General features: G+C 44.7%; 1 protein-coding gene and 1 pseudogene across 1 annotated transcript; one reads left to right on the forward strand and one right to left on the reverse strand.

Moving 5' to 3' along the window:
* Nucleotides 1–1,930: 1,930 nt before the first annotated feature.
* Nucleotides 1,931–5,224, reverse strand: LOC147439450 (uncharacterized; annotated as a pseudogene).
* Nucleotides 5,225–10,949: 5,725 nt separating this feature from the next.
* LOC147439451 (putative leucine-rich repeat receptor-like protein kinase IMK3) lies at nt 10,950–14,925 on the forward strand. The gene is made up of 2 exons (XM_086485303.1): nt 10,950–13,678; nt 13,935–14,925. Exons 1-2 carry the CDS (start codon nt 11,869–11,871, stop codon nt 14,525–14,527), a joined length of 2,403 nt encoding a protein of 800 aa, XP_086341429.1. The 5' UTR covers nt 10,950–11,868; the 3' UTR covers nt 14,528–14,925.
* Nucleotides 14,926–15,248: the final 323 nt, after the last annotated feature.

The following is a 15,248-nucleotide window of genomic DNA, read 5'->3' on the forward strand; positions in this document are numbered from 1 at the left end:
AATGAAGCGTGACATATACTTCACCTTCTGAATGAAAGAGATGACCTCCTTAAGACTCTTTGGTGATGGGAGCTCAATAAGAGCCTTTGCCTTTGAAGGATCCACCTCAATGCCTTTATAAGAAACCTTGTGACCGAGCAAGATCACTTCTTCCTCACCTATGTGGCACTTGTCGGGGTTGAGTTGACCTCCCATGTGGTAGAGCTTCTTTAAACCTTCTTCTACCCTTTGTAGATGCAATGATTTTGAGCTATAAATGCAGAAATCATCAATGAACACCCTAATTGACTTTCCAAAGAATGCTTGAAACACCATGTTCATGAAACGTTGGAATGTTGCAGGAGCATTTGTCAGACCAAATGGCATGACTCTAAAAGCATAACAACCCCAAGGAGTGATAAAGGTTGTTTTCAATTGATCCTCCAATGCAATCCCTATTTGAAAGTAACCTGAGTAACCATCGCACACAGTGTACTTCTCATGACTAGCTACCTCATTTAGTATCTCATCCTGGAATGGAAGGGGAAAGTGATCTCTTTCTGTTGCCTCATTGAGGGGACGGTAATCCACACACACCCTCCACTTGCCATTTTTCTTAGGAGTGACAACAACAGGAGAGACCCACTCTGAATTCTCCACTGGATAAATGAAACCTGCTGCTAGAAGCTTTCTTACCTCCTTGAGTAGAGCCTGTTCCTTTATAACTCCTAGCCTTCGTAGCTTCTGAGCCTTAGGTGCGGCCTCTGGCTTCAACTCAATTTTGTGTTGAACAACATTTACTCCACGCACATCGGTGTAGTCTTTAGCAAAAAGCCTAGGAAATTTCCTTAGTACACATTTGAACTCCTCTCTTTCATCCTTTGTAAGTGTTGTAGATAGCATACCTTCTAGCATTCTTTCATCTTCCACTTTGTGGTTCTCTTGGGAACCTACCTCCTCCAAACCTTGACAAGAGGTCTCTTGGTTGCTTGGCTTAAACCTTACCTTACCCCCATGACTTCGATGGAAGACTCCTCTTCAGTAATGCTAGACTCCTCTTCACTTGGAGAATAGCCTCAACAAGAGTCGGAGCTTGCAAGTGAGCACATATAGATAGACATTTATCACTGAGACTACCAATGGGTGTTATAACAAAGTTGACATTTTTTTACCTGGCCATTGCATATTTTGTTTGGTAAAAAGCTTACGAGATAGGCACAAGAAGATTTAGAAATTTTCTCATGTAGGAAAAGGGAGTCTTTTCCAGTGTTTTTCATACAATGAATAACATCATGAGCTTTTGTTCGAGAGGCACCGCATACCTAGCTAGGTACGATTGGGGGTAGGGGACCACCATCCTGGTGCCCTACGATTGGGGGTAGGGAACCATCGGCCCCCCACCGGGCCGCCGGTCCCCTACCCCCAATCGTACCTAGCTAGGTATGCGGTGCCTCCCTCACAGAAGCTCATGATGTTGAGGTAAGTCACAATGTGGGAATTATTGTGAGAATTTGTCCAAAACTTCTTGTGAGGTAGGATACTCGATTCAAAATGTGCATCTACCAATTCTAGTGACTAATGCGATTAGAAAAAGATAACATATTCAAATGCCATCTTATAACTCACATTAGACTTTGGTCTTATCGTTCTATAAAGCACACGTTTGTTAAGACTTAACTTTGTGTCCAGGGTGGCTAACTTATTAGCCAATGTGCTGATGGATCATATAGTACTCTATGCTTTTGGGATGTACTTGTTGGTAGCCATGGCTCGGTTTGAACATGGTTTAACTGAGCAAATTTTTTTAGTTTTCTTAATGAGTTTTGCAAAAGAAAAAAAAGGACTTAACTTTGGGTTCAGAGGAGCTAGCTTGGTTGGTTGAGCATTCGTTTGCCATGACCTGGGTCTTGGGTTCGATTGTAACCAAGCAAACTTGATAATGCTCACGGACCTACTTTGTGACATGCGAGCCAGAATGCTTGTGCTGTTTAAAAAAAACAAGTGATAAAATTACAAGCCCTGCCATCTAAGATACAAGCAACTAAAGTTGAAGAGTTTAATAGGTAGCTAAGTGGGATAGCTTGAGCAAATAAGCAAGTGATATTCCACCTGCATAAGTATAGTATTGTTCAAAGAAAGACATAAATTAAGGCAACATGGACAAACAAACCATAACTCTTAACGAGCATCCATGCATGCATCCCAGCACAAAGATCTACAATTCCAACACATGGACACTTGCAAATATCTTTTCCATGAAAAAACAATACAACCATATGTTTCTTCATTTTCATGTGATTTAAACTCACATAATATAGTAAAAAAACACTTTGGGGAAGACTTGCTTAGGCTTGGAACATAGCTAAGATTTTCTAGTTATTCTTGCTAAGACGGCCAAAAGATAGCTTCTTTTAACCACATATATATATATATATATATATATATATATATGTGTGTGTGTGTGTGTGTGTGTGTGTGTGTGTGTGTGTGTGTGTGTGTGTGTGTTATATATGTGTGTGTGTGTGTGTGTGTATATATATATATATGTATTATAGAGTGGGGTTTTCAAGCATCCTACTTACTACATTCAATTTGTTATATCCACAAGCTACTCAAGCATTTAAACCATAAGCAAGCTTATAGGGCATGCGCCAATCTCACTAAAAATCTCAAGACACTCTTTTCTCTTTTGATCTCAATGGAGGCTCCAGGAAGAAGTTGATAAGGGGCTAAACACAACCTTATATGAAAGTCAATCTCACATCCACATGTTTTACGATATGTTCAATTCACTTGCAATTGAACCAACCATTTCATTAAGACTTGTCTTATTTTCATCAACTTTATCCAATCTTAAGGCAAAAAAAATTGGTGAAGAGGGTGACAACAAACTTAAACACATAAGGGGTCTACTAGACATCTACATAGTTATTATCAATAGAAATAGGAGTGTTGTGTTGGACACGAGTAGGGGTAATATGTGAGGTGATAAATATCCATCAATACAGGGTGCCAGAGTTAAGAAAAGAAGGTAGTGGTCTATGTCTACGATGGGGGTGGTTTAGGCAACGGTATGATATCATCATGTGTGGAGAAGCATTATTCATGTATTTGATTAAAAGCAATGTCAATTCATAATTTCTACTCACTCTCCTGAATTTTTCCACAAGGCAACAAGAATCTATTGACTGCATGTCCCTGATAACATCTCGTTCACCAAAAGCAAAAAAAGTAAATACTAAAAGAACCAAAGTATTTCTTTTGATTTTTGACGTTTTTGAAATGTCCAACAAATAGGTTTCTTTTTCATTAGAAAATAGGGAGACATCGTTAAGGAGTCTCGCATTCAGGGTGGGCAAGAAGTGAGTTGTAGCACCCCTTTGATCTAATCAACCTGTGGCCATACAAAAAATGAGAGGCATTCAATGGAAGATCTGCAAGATATTGACCATTAACTATCAAAGAGCGGTGTATACCTTGTCATCTTGAATACACACTCGTATAAGATCTGCACATCTGATGGGTGCAAGATGAAATAACGACAAAGTAATAGGTACAAGGAACCATGAGAACCATAGCACTATACAAAATATTAACAAATTACTCAACCTTAGCGGACCTGATTGTAGGCGCTTGACAGTATAATGAGTCGAATCTGCAAACTAGTCTACAACATGAAGCATGAAGGTTAGCAAGATTTAAACACTATCCAAAAAGATCAACATAATATCCTTTACCCAGTAGCTCAAATCTACACGCCAAAGAATACGCAGTACGCAAACCTATAACACCAAGTCCTGCAATATTCATATCAGTGCTAAGAGAGAGAGAGAGAGAGAGAGAGAGAGAGAGAGAGAGAGAGAGAGAGAGAGAGAGAGAGAGAGAGAGAGATCTGCTAATTGGGTAGTGTGAGCTCGCTTATGTGCACCGGCCCCTGAGTATTTTGCTTGTGATTTTGTCTACGAGCTATCCAATCGCGCCTCCATGCCGTGACAGTATCCCGTAAGCCTTGTCATTATGCTCGATAGATCTTGCCCAAAAATGCACTCCAAAGGGCACTACATGGCTTTTCAAGACTCTCTAAAGCTAATCCTTGCGATGACCTGCCCCACTACTGCGTTTCAAAACGTCTCGGTAAGTCGCTACAGTAGCCTAATCACAGCGTTTTAGAATGCGAAATGAAGGCCCCTTCACGCACGTCAGGTAGCTCAGCTGTCAGCCTAGTGTTCCATAACGCAGGCCAATTTGGGCGGAGGTGCTACCGCTGCTGAGAATCTCACCTGCAGCGCTTTAAAGTGCAAGAGAAAGCACCAGCAAGCCGAACCACCAAGCCACTTAGTCATCTCCCACCTCTCTCTATTACCATGTCAAAGATGACAATGTGGAAGCATCAAGCAACCAAGAGAATGCGAGAGAGAACTCGTTGAACCAACCAACAGGGTAGTGATTATAGAATGGGAGCACTGGGTTGCTTATACACTACCTATAGACATGGCAGATCAGGTTCTTCAAGACTGGTTGGTGGCAATTGGGAATAGCAGAGAGTGCCCTTTGCAACTGAGAGAGAGAGAGAGAGAGATTTAAAGCTTCGAAGTGTGACCATGGGAGCCTTCTTCTTCTTCCTTCATTCCCGAGAGGGAGATGCGGACTGGTTTTGTTATATTCAAGCTCTGGGAGTGCTCTCTCTCTCTCTCTCTCTCTCTCTCTCTCTCTCTCTCTCTCTCTCTCTCTCTCTCTCACACACACACACACACACACACACACACACACACACACACAGGCTCGTAGACTGAGTCTCTCTTCGCTTAGTTGTCGCCTTGCCTCCGTCACTGATCGCCTCTCGCAACCCGACTGATTTCCCAATATCTTCAAGCAACGCTACCTCACGGGAGTTCTGGCCCTCCATTACCTTGATCTGAGCAGCGCATAGCCTGTGCCCCCAACACCCCTTCGACCCTCCATTGGCCATCGCTCACTCTGCAGCACCATCTGCGTTCCCCTGCTCACCTATCCGCTCCTTGCATTGCTTCGTAGATAGAAGCACGCCATTATCTCCTCCAAGGAGAATAGCAACAACATTTAACATAAAGGGTATCTGTGCGGCTCCACTCTCGTTGTCTCCTGCAAACAAATCAATGATTGTAGTAAACACCATGAGCTTGCATTTGGGGGACACACACCTAAGCTGCAATTGAAAGGTGTCGGTGTTGCTCTCTGCCTCTCCTGCAAGTTCCCCCACACACATGGCAAGTTGCAACCCCCCCCCCCCCCCCCCCCCTTCTCTCTCTCTCTCTCTCTCTCTCTCTCTCTCTCTCTCTCTACCCATGCAACAATGGAAACAGGTCTCTGCTGCACTAGCCTCCTGCAAGCTCAAGCCGTCGCCCACAAATATGTCTCCTACACACCCTTAACCGCCCTCGCCCCTTTCTTTCTCACTCATCAATTTCTAATTCTAATTTTTCCGCTTCTCCATTACTCTCGAATCGCGAGCTTTACGGTAGCCTAGGTAGTGTTTCATCACTTTCTTGAGAGCCTTCGTGCTACAATGAATACCCACTACCGCATACATTCCTCCCTCCAGTTGACTGTTGACCGACACTAGCAAGAAGCAACTACCCTTTCAAGTTTCTATTCCAACACCTAACTAGCAGAGGTGACTACGAAAATAAGCATTCATTTCATATTTTAAAACTCAAGATATGTTATCATTAGATTTACACACTGTTCATTTAAATGAGTGTTCACTTTCTTATTTCAACCAATCAGCATTTTTGGCCTCTCAAAAAATGCTTGAAAATACAACTTAATCTTTTTTCTATTTTAGTCAACAAAAACAGAATGCATCTCTATAGCCTTTGCCCTTTGGGCAGGCTTAAAAAAAAAAAAACTTTTAACTTTGTACATAAGTCCTCTTCTCATGATATCTCAAACTCGTGGTAGTCATGCACAAGACACTACGACCACTTGAAGCATCTCCAAAGAGGTGAGTTTGGAAACTCACCACACCTTAAAAAGTAGGAAATAGTGAATCTAGGATAAGCTTATGAGTTTCTCAAACTTTTGTATTTGTGTAAAAGTCTTAAATGTTTGGAATAGTTTCCAAATGAAAATAGTAGTCTCGATTGTATGACCTCCCTTTACATGCATTTTGTTGTTTTTCTTTCCACATTGGTTGCTTACAAAGCAAACCAGCTCAATGTCACTCATTGAGTTGTCCATGGGGCTTCCCTATTAGCCGATGTATCAGTGACATCTAAGAGTTGTTATGGCTCGGCATGAGCATGACACAATTGTAATTTTTTGTGGTTGTCAATATAATTCACTCACCATTGTGAGTTTTGCAAAAACAAAAAAACAAACCAGCTCAAGCAAAGCTAAACTCGGATACAAAAGGATAGCAGTTGCAATGGACGAATCATGAGCCTTGCGAGGAATATGCGCTAGTTCTTTGTCATCGCTCCCATTGCTCGATGCATGATGTTCATTCAAGACCTAGTCGATCGATGTGGGTTTGGGGGGGGGGATCGATGGTGGGATCAATTTGTGGGTCGTGGGTGACTCGGATACAAAAGGATAGCAGCTGCAATGGATGAATCATGAGCCTTGCGAGGAATATGCTCTAGTTCTTTGTCATCACTCCCATTGCTCGATGCATGCTGTTCATTCAAGACCTAGTCGATCGATGTGGGTTGGGGGGGGGGGAAGATCGATGGTGGGATCAATTTGTGGGTTGTGGGTGACTCGGATACAGAAGGATAGCAGCTGCAATGGAAGAATCATGAGCCTTGCGAGGAATATGCGCTAGTTCTTTGTCATTGCTCCCATTGCTCGATGCATGATGTTCATTCAAGACCTAGTCGATCGATGTGGGTTGGGGGGGGGGGGGGGGGGAGGGGGGGAGGATCATGGTGGGATCAATTTGTGGGTCATGGGTGAAATTGGAGATGTAGATCGTTGCCCTAAATTTTCAAAGTGTTGCTCCGAATATGCGAATTTATATCAAGTATTCGTTTATACCATTAGTGAGGCATTGAGTTTAAGTCGCAGAGGGTTGAGAAGTGGCCGTTACCTCAATTTACTTTTTGGTCGGACTATGCAAATCTGTCATGAAGTTAAAAATTTGCATCGAAAGAATCTCGTGGTCCCAACTATTGATCCCCTCTAAACATGTCTTCTGCGACTTAGAGCGGTGTCCCATTGGACATGGCATAGAGTGCAAAGCCCATTGCACTGCATGTGCTACAAAAAACGAAAAGCAAAGCAAAATTTGTAGTGTATATAGCAAGACGAGGCTTCATTTCATACAAGCCTTTGCACTGAATGTCCCACATGCGTCCAATGGGGTGCAACTCTTAGAAGAAGTTTTTTTTTTTTTTTTGGGGGGGGGGGGGGGGGGGGGGTTTCTAAACCTTGAGGCTTGGAGCTTGTGTGACATCGTGTGTGTGAAGATGATGCAAAGCTATAAGGTAGGTTTTGCAACTTGCCAAGGCAACATTTAGTCGTCGTCTCATGGGCTTTGTGTCTTGTAGCTACAAATGAAGCCAAAGCTATGCAAAACTCTGTCGATTTTGGTCAAGTTAAGATAACTTTGCCACTCGCTAGTTGTTCTTGAAACAAGTGATACAATCACTAGGCCTGCCTAACATAAAGGATAGAAAGCTAAACTCTTAGCCAATAGGGTACTCATGTGGTGATTGATGGTCCATTAAGTGAAATCACTAAAGATCCCGTTAAGTAGGTTCCATTTGTGAGGTGAGAAAAGGAAGGTAGTGGTTACAAAAGCCATGTAGGTTCACCGCACTTTTTCTCCTAGTTTGTCTTGTTGCTTTAAAGTTGTCCTTCTCTTCCTCCATGCCTGCAGAGTGCTGGTGCAAAAGGGGATGGAGTATGAGAGGTTGATTTTGCAATGGATGCATTGATGCCCTTGCCCAAGTCCATTTTTAGGTAAGGGTTGCCTGATACATCATTGGAAGCATCCTCAGTTTGAATGTGTACTAACAAGGGGAATATTGTTCATGAGAATGGATTTGGAATCTACAAACAAACAATCTAAATTGTCCATAAGGATCTGGGATTTACAAAAAAACAATCTTTAAGTGTAGCAGTTATAAAACCGTCACTTGGAAACAAAGACAACTGGCCGAGTTCTAGATTTCTCGAGGATGTAGATGTCGGAGTCATGCTCTTTCTTGCCATTTGGTTTGATTCTTTCTCAAATAAATTCATCAGTTTCTTCACGGTATTATTAACATCCCCTGTTGGAGCTCAAACAACGTGCAATTACATGCAATCCGACTTGATTCACACTAATATGAATTTGTGTAGGTCTCCCATGCTAGGCAACAACCATATATCATGACATTGAAAAGCACGTGAAAGTTGTTGTATAGCTACCCTTGGAGCTCATTATTAGACCTACAGAAAGGGAGGGTGTGCCAGGTTGTTGAATGTGACTCTATAACTGCGTGAGTCTTTAGAGTGTAGGACTTCATTTTGGTATCAATGGCTAGGCATGCAAGGTTGTTGACCTTGGCTTGATGAACGAGGAAGTAGAAGGACGATACATGTGTAGCTGAAAAACTTAAATTTGAAGATGCCCGCCTATTAGCTCTCATCTATGTCCTCTATATAACTCCTCCACAGCTGGAACCCGTACTAGTTGCTGACTCAAGATATCCTCCGCAACTAAAGATACATTATGGCTCGCATCGGAATGCTCCACAAAAATTAAGTCAGGATTGCATGGGCAAAGCTTCCAAGACCACTTTACATAGTGAGAAGGAAGGCAACAATGAGCAAAGATGGCTTTTGTGGCTCGCTTCTATGTGAAACAAAAAGTTGAGTTTGTTGCGGGCAGAGCGAGGTTTGACATGACCTGCAGCTAATTACTTGCATTTGCATGCATGATGGTGGTTTCAATGTGAGCCATAATGTATTGTTGGTTGTTCGCTCAGTCATAAACTTGATCATGCCACCCACATGTTGTGGCAATGAGACCAAACCCTCATCGTCCCCTCCCCCCCTCCCTCTCTCTCTCTCTCTCTCTCTCTCTCTCTCTCTCTCAGTGTATGCGCACACAAGCATGTGTGTGTGTGTGGAAGGTATCCATTGTTGGGCTTCCTTGCAGCCCGCAAGACACTTCCTGTTGCATTGGTTTCGCTTTGTTGCGTCCATCTTCACGTTGAATCCTGCTGCAACATCCCACCAATAGCGTAGGACATCTGGCCGCTGCATCGAAACCTGCAGCACATCCCACCAACAGTGTAGGATACCTGGCCATTGCGTACAAGATGAAGTGCAGGAGGAGCAGCAGTGAAAGCACCATGGCTTGCACCTTCAATCATACAATCGTGCAGAGACTGGCACTCACTGAGATTCTGAATGAATATGAGCTTCAAGCCATTGCTATCTATGATGTTGACAAGCGCAGTTTGATTTGAAACAATTGGATGTGTGCCTTGTACACGCGGGTGGGTTGGCTAGTGCATCCCATGGCCAGTAGGACAATATTGTGTCTGCAGCTGTAGAAAAAGCTCAAAGAGATACCATCACCACCCACTTTAGAACAGAAGGCGTTGTTGCAGTCTGATCTGTAGACGAGAGGCTTGGAGTGGGATTGGTTTGAGGCCAACTTCACTGTAGAGCACCTCTTTTGAAGTGGCTTTGCTAGGCGTGGGAGTACTCGATTAGGGTATAATTAAACTTACACTCCCGACAATCCCTAGACACTCATAAGAAGGCCAAGTAATATCCAAAAAGCTCAAAGCTAAACCACATATTTTTCATTAGAGGCATCCCAAAATCCTTAACATTTCAAAACTCAAGACAATGTGTCCATCATTAGAGTTACACACTCTTCGTTTAAATGAGGTCCCACTATCTTATTTCAACCAATCAACAAATTTGGCCTATCAAAAAAGCGTAAAAATACAACTCAATTTTGTTCTATTTTAATCAGCAAAAAGAGAAGGCATCTTTATAGCCTTTGCCCTTTGGGTTGGCAAAAAACACACACACATAGTGCACACTTATTTGGCTCCCTGTTTTCAGTGCAGTCAAGAACAATAGCCAAGAGGTGCTTTCATCACTCAAAACGCTGCTGCTACAGCGTGCGAAAGTTCTCTAAACCTATAATATTTAGTGAAGGAATTCCTTTGCTTTGTTTCAGGACAAGAGTAAGGAATTTTCACACCAAAATGATGGAAGGGAAGATTTTGTAAACAGGCTAATTAAAGCCACTGTAATGATAAAGGGAACAGAGAGAGAGACACACACACCAGTGACCAGATAAAAATGAAACGTTGTTTTGCCAACTTCTCAACGGCCTTTTTGTTCAAAGTCCACCCACCCTTCAACCAACCAAGGGTTTTCGCGCTTTTTGGGGCCAACAAGAAGAGAGAGGGAGTCGGGATTCGGGGGCTTTAAATTTTTTTGATCATGCCCGTGAAAATAACATTCCACATGCCCGAGACGCCTCAAAAGACTGAAAGAGAGAGAGAAAGAGGGATTGGGCAGGTGGGGATCTGCCACACGAGAACGAAGCGAGAGAGGGAGGAGAGAGAGAGAGGGACACACACACAAGAGAAGGAACTTGCAAGCCTGCAAGTAAAGTGAGTATCCTAACGTTGTGGAAAGTGAAAGAGCGAACGCGTAAAAAGCAGCGAGAAAAGCCATAGACGAACTTTGTGGAGAGAGAAAAGCAAGAATGATATGGACTGCGTGTGAAAGAGAGAGAGAGAGAGAGAGAGAACGAACATACCATCAGAGGAAAACCACAATACGAGAGGAAAAACCATTCCAGTGAGAGAAAAACACTGCTCATGAGAGAGAGAAGGCGGGGGGCGGGGTTTTTTTTTTTTTTTTTGGGAGAGCGAAAGTAACAAGGGTGCGGCAGCACTACTAGACTCACGGGAGACAGTTGACGCCTTGAAGCTTTAGATCCAGCTAGAGAGAGGAGAGAGAGAGAGAGAAGACTCGGGAGTCGGAACGGAAGTCGGGCAGTTCTCTCGAGGTTATGTGCAGATTGCTCTCTGGCGCAGAACAGAGAGACAGAGCTCTAGAAAGAGAACGACACATAGGAGGGAGAGAGAGAGAGCAGTGGCTAGCTCCAGTAGCTCTACTGCTACCTAGCAGCAGCCTATATGTATTCTGTGATGATGTCTTCTGCCCCGCGATTTCTCTCCCCCCACTCCACTTCCCTCCGGTCTGTCTGTGCAAACGGGAGTGTACACTCTTTTGCAGTACATTCTCGCTTCAACCTTTTTGGAACGAGAAGGCCCTCTCTTCTGCATGCAGATGCAGAGATTCATCCCCTGCTTTCATCTCCTTGCTTGCTTCTCACAGTAGCTTTCTCGTTTTTAACACGAACTCCTCTCTCTCTCTCTCTCTCTCTCTCCCGTTTTTAACACGAACTCCTCTCTCTCTCTCTCTCTCTCTCTCTCACACACACACACACACACACACACACACTCAGACTACAGTGTCTTTTACCTCCCCTGCACGTAGATTCCGTCCAGCGCATTCATTTCTCGACGAGCTTAGGAGCTGCAGCTCGCCATGGCCTTGTGTCCTCTTGCTCTCCTCTCCCCCTCCTCTTCTGAAAAAGCTCGCCACTTCTGAGCCTCGGTCCCTGCTCTGAATTGCCAAGCTGCATTCCTCGTGAAGCGCCGACATCTCTCCACTGCTAACACAGCTACCCACGCTTGAGCTGTGTTGCTCTTTTCCTTGTAGTGAGTGTTGGAGCTCAAACTCGCAGCTAGCCCATGCTTGTGCTGCCCGACTGTAGCTGATTCCTATCCCCATTGAAGCTTCACTAAGTGGGTGACAAAATCTGTCCTTCAGTGATCTCCTTCAACGTCCCAACAAGTGCCATCGACTTCCATACTTCTAATGATCATGCCGGCAGACCTCGAGGACATGATTCGGCGGCGATACAGGAGCTTGTTTCTTCTGTTCTTCATGCTTTGTAGCTTAAGCAGCCAGGTCATTTCCGCTGTGAGCGCTAGAGCCACTCTCCGTGCCTCAAGCAGTACCAATTCATCTGTGGTGGACTCAGATTTAGCAGCTTTGGTTGCAATGAAAGCTGCTCTCATAGACTACAAGGGCATTTTGCAAAGCTGGAACACAAGCAGAGGAAGTGCATGCGGCGGAGGCTGGGTTGGCGTGAAGTGCGAAGCCGGGCGCATCATTGCTATACATCTTCCAAGTAAGGGGCTCGGGGGGCAACTAGCAGCAGAAATTGGCCAACTCTCATATCTAAGGCAGCTGAGTGTACACACCAATGCAATTACCGGCGCAATTCCAGTCTCCATCTCCTCACTTCGCAACCTGCGCGGTCTCTATTTGTTCCACAACCTCCTCACAGGTAGCATCCCTGCTTCACTCTCCCCTGTTTTGCAAGCACTTGATTTAAGCAACAATCATCTCTCCGGGGCCATTCCCACAAGCCTTTCGACCTCGGCGCTCTTGCGACGCATCAACCTCAGCTACAACAACCTCTCCTCCACCATCCCAAGCACCTTTTCATCTCTAGCCCGTTTGCAGGCGCTTCTGCTTAGCCATAACCAGCTTGTTGGTGCTGTCCCAGACTTCTCGCAGCTTGCCAACCTTCAAACCCTAGACCTCTCTCAAAATTTACTGAAGGGATCCTTCCCTGCTCTTCAACAAAGTTCAGCTGGAGCAAGCCAGACCGGTGCTATAGTTCATTCGTCAGCAACATCATCTAGCAAAGAGCTCTTCCCTTCTTTGTTCACATTAAATCTGTCACACAATGCTCTCACAGGTAAATTACCATCTCAGATTGGAGAGCTCTCTAGCTTGCTACAGCTGGACCTCAGCAATAATAAGTTCTCTGGAGCCATTCCACCGCAGCTAGCCAACATTACCGAGCTCTCGTCGCTTGATATATCCCACAACAACTTCACTGGTAGCCTGCCCTCCTCGCTGTCCTCGCTTGGCAACCTCACTCATTTCAACTGTTCCTTCAACAGCCTCACAGGGAAAGTTCCCAAGCTCCGGCACACATTCCTAGCAAGTGCTTTTGTGGGGAACAAGGGTCTCTGCGGTTTCTCCCCTGCCTCTTTATGTGCATTGCCGCCCGCCCCGTCACCGGAAACTGGTGCGGCGAATTCTTCTGGAGAAGCGGCGGCCGCCTCTACAGGGGAGAAGAAGAAAAAGCTCAGTGCTTTGAGCATTGTGTTCGTCGTGATAGGAATTGTAATCGTGCTGTTTTTGTTAATGTGCTTGTGCTCATTGCTTTTCATATGTTGCTGCCGGAGGTCAGGAGAGTCCATGGCAAAGGCAGGATTCACTGGTGAGAAGCCGGGACAAGCAGGCGGAGGCAAGGGGGAAGGTGCTAAGAGAGAAGGAGACGCACCAGGGGGTAAATTAGTACATTTTGAAGGGTCTTTGGGATTTCTGGCGGATGATCTTCTCTGTGCAACAGCAGAGGTTGTTGGAAAAAGTACATATGGGACAGTGTATAAAGCAACTCTTGAAGATGGGAATCAGGTGGCAGTGAAGCGTCTTCGCGAAGGGATTGTCAAAAGCCAACGAGATTTTGAGGTGGAGGTCACTGCTGTTGGTGCTATAAGGCACCCAAATCTCCTTGCCCTTCGATCATATTACTGGGGCCCGAAGGACGAGAAGCTTCTCATCTTCGATTTTATGCAGGGCGGGAGCTTGGCAGCCTTTGTTCATGGTAAATCCTGCCTAATCTTTCAGAGAGGGTGCTTAAGCTGTATGCCCAATTGTATTCTGGTTTAGTGTATGCTGTGTTCCTGCTTTTAAAAGTTTTCTTAGTCTTATGCATGTGGTATGCTTGGGATCGTTGGGGGCTTTATTGCTTGATGCTGTGTTGCACTTTTAATATCTGTTAGGACATTAGATCATTGTTACAAAAACTGCATTTTTCCCTTTTTTTGAAGTGACTTGGTTTTCTCTTCTGTCTGAGCTAGCCCGAGGACCGGAGACTCCATTGACTTGGCAAATGAGAATGAACATAGCCATTGGTGCCGCTAAGGGCCTAGTCTACCTGCATGAGGAGCAGAAAATGATCCATGGAAATCTCACATCAAGCAATATATTGATAGATGCACACCAAAATGCAAAGCTCTCAGATTTTGGGCTGTCAAGGCTAATGACGCAGGCAGCAAACTCGAATGTGATTGCGACTGCAGGAGCATTGGGATATAGGGCACCAGAGCTAACCAAGCTGAGAAAGGCAACGACAAAATCCGACGTGTATAGCTTTGGCATTGTTTTGTTGGAGCTTCTGACAGGAAAGGCACCAGGTGAAGGGCCATCATCTGGGCCGACGGAGGGAACCACCATGGATTTACCTGACTGGGTTGCCTCAATAGTGAAACAGGAGTGGACTCAAGAGGTGTTTGATATTGAGCTGATGAAAGGTCGGGCGCCGGGCGATGAGGAGCTCATCAACACGCTGCAATTGGCCATGAATTGTGTGACATTGGCGCCTCTCGAACGGCCTGAGATGTCAGAAGTGTTGCAGCAGCTGGAGCAAATCAAACCAGATCTTAAGCAATGAAGCAAGAGCCATGAACACACTGAGAAAGAGAAGTCAAGTAGGTGCTGAATGCTACAGAGTGGGGGCCTACACTCAGCATGTCAGCCTTTTGAAATTGAACAGAGAGGGTTGCCAAACCTTAACCATCAGCTTTTGCTAAGCTTTACCTGACTGCTGAGAGGGAAAAGGAGGGGTGTAATTTTGCTCTTCTCCTAAGACCTACATACAGGCTTTTGTACCTGGAGCATTGACCAATCACTTTTGCTAGGCTTTGCTCATAAGCAAATACAGAGGGTATGATCTGTGGTAATAATGAGGAGAAGGTTTTTCCATGGGGGTTGGATATTGGCATGATTTACAACATTGGATTGGACACTGTATTTAACCAACCCACTTGAATGATTCTTTTGTTTTTGCAACCCTTTTTGGTGTTGTCCAAGTGATTCACAAGAAGTTTTCATCGGCTTCCCTTTCGGGAAGGAGATCCTCTTTCCCGAGTTTTTTCTATAGTGCTCAACATCATAAGCTTCTGCAGGCTCCGCACGCCTACAGAACCTCATGTAGTCGTAATTCACAATGTGGTGAGTAATTGTGGGAAGATTGAAAGCTTCCTGTGATTTGGGATCATGAATGCTCTTTTTTTTGGGGGGGTTGGGGGGGGGGGGGGGGGGGGGGGGGTGTTATATTGTACAGTCTTCAAATAGGCAAGGGCCATGCAATCCTTCATGATATACAGACTTGC

This window comes from Adiantum capillus-veneris, chromosome 16 (genome assembly GCF_014529385.1).
Source record: "Adiantum capillus-veneris isolate H3 chromosome 16, ASM1452938v2, whole genome shotgun sequence".
In the NCBI taxonomy this organism is placed as follows: Eukaryota; Viridiplantae; Streptophyta; class Polypodiopsida; order Polypodiales; family Pteridaceae; genus Adiantum; species Adiantum capillus-veneris.

What these genes read in the sequence shown, in the direction of transcription:
- LOC147439451 (XM_086485303.1), top strand. Translation starts at nt 11,869, where the DNA reads ATGATCATGCCGGCAGACCTCGAGGACATGATTCGGCGGCGATACAGG. An exon ending in CTTGGCAGCCTTTGTTCATG is followed by an intron (nt 13,679 to 13,934) that starts GTAAATCCTGCC and finishes TGTCTGAGCTAG; the next exon opens with CCCGAGGACCGGAGACTCCA.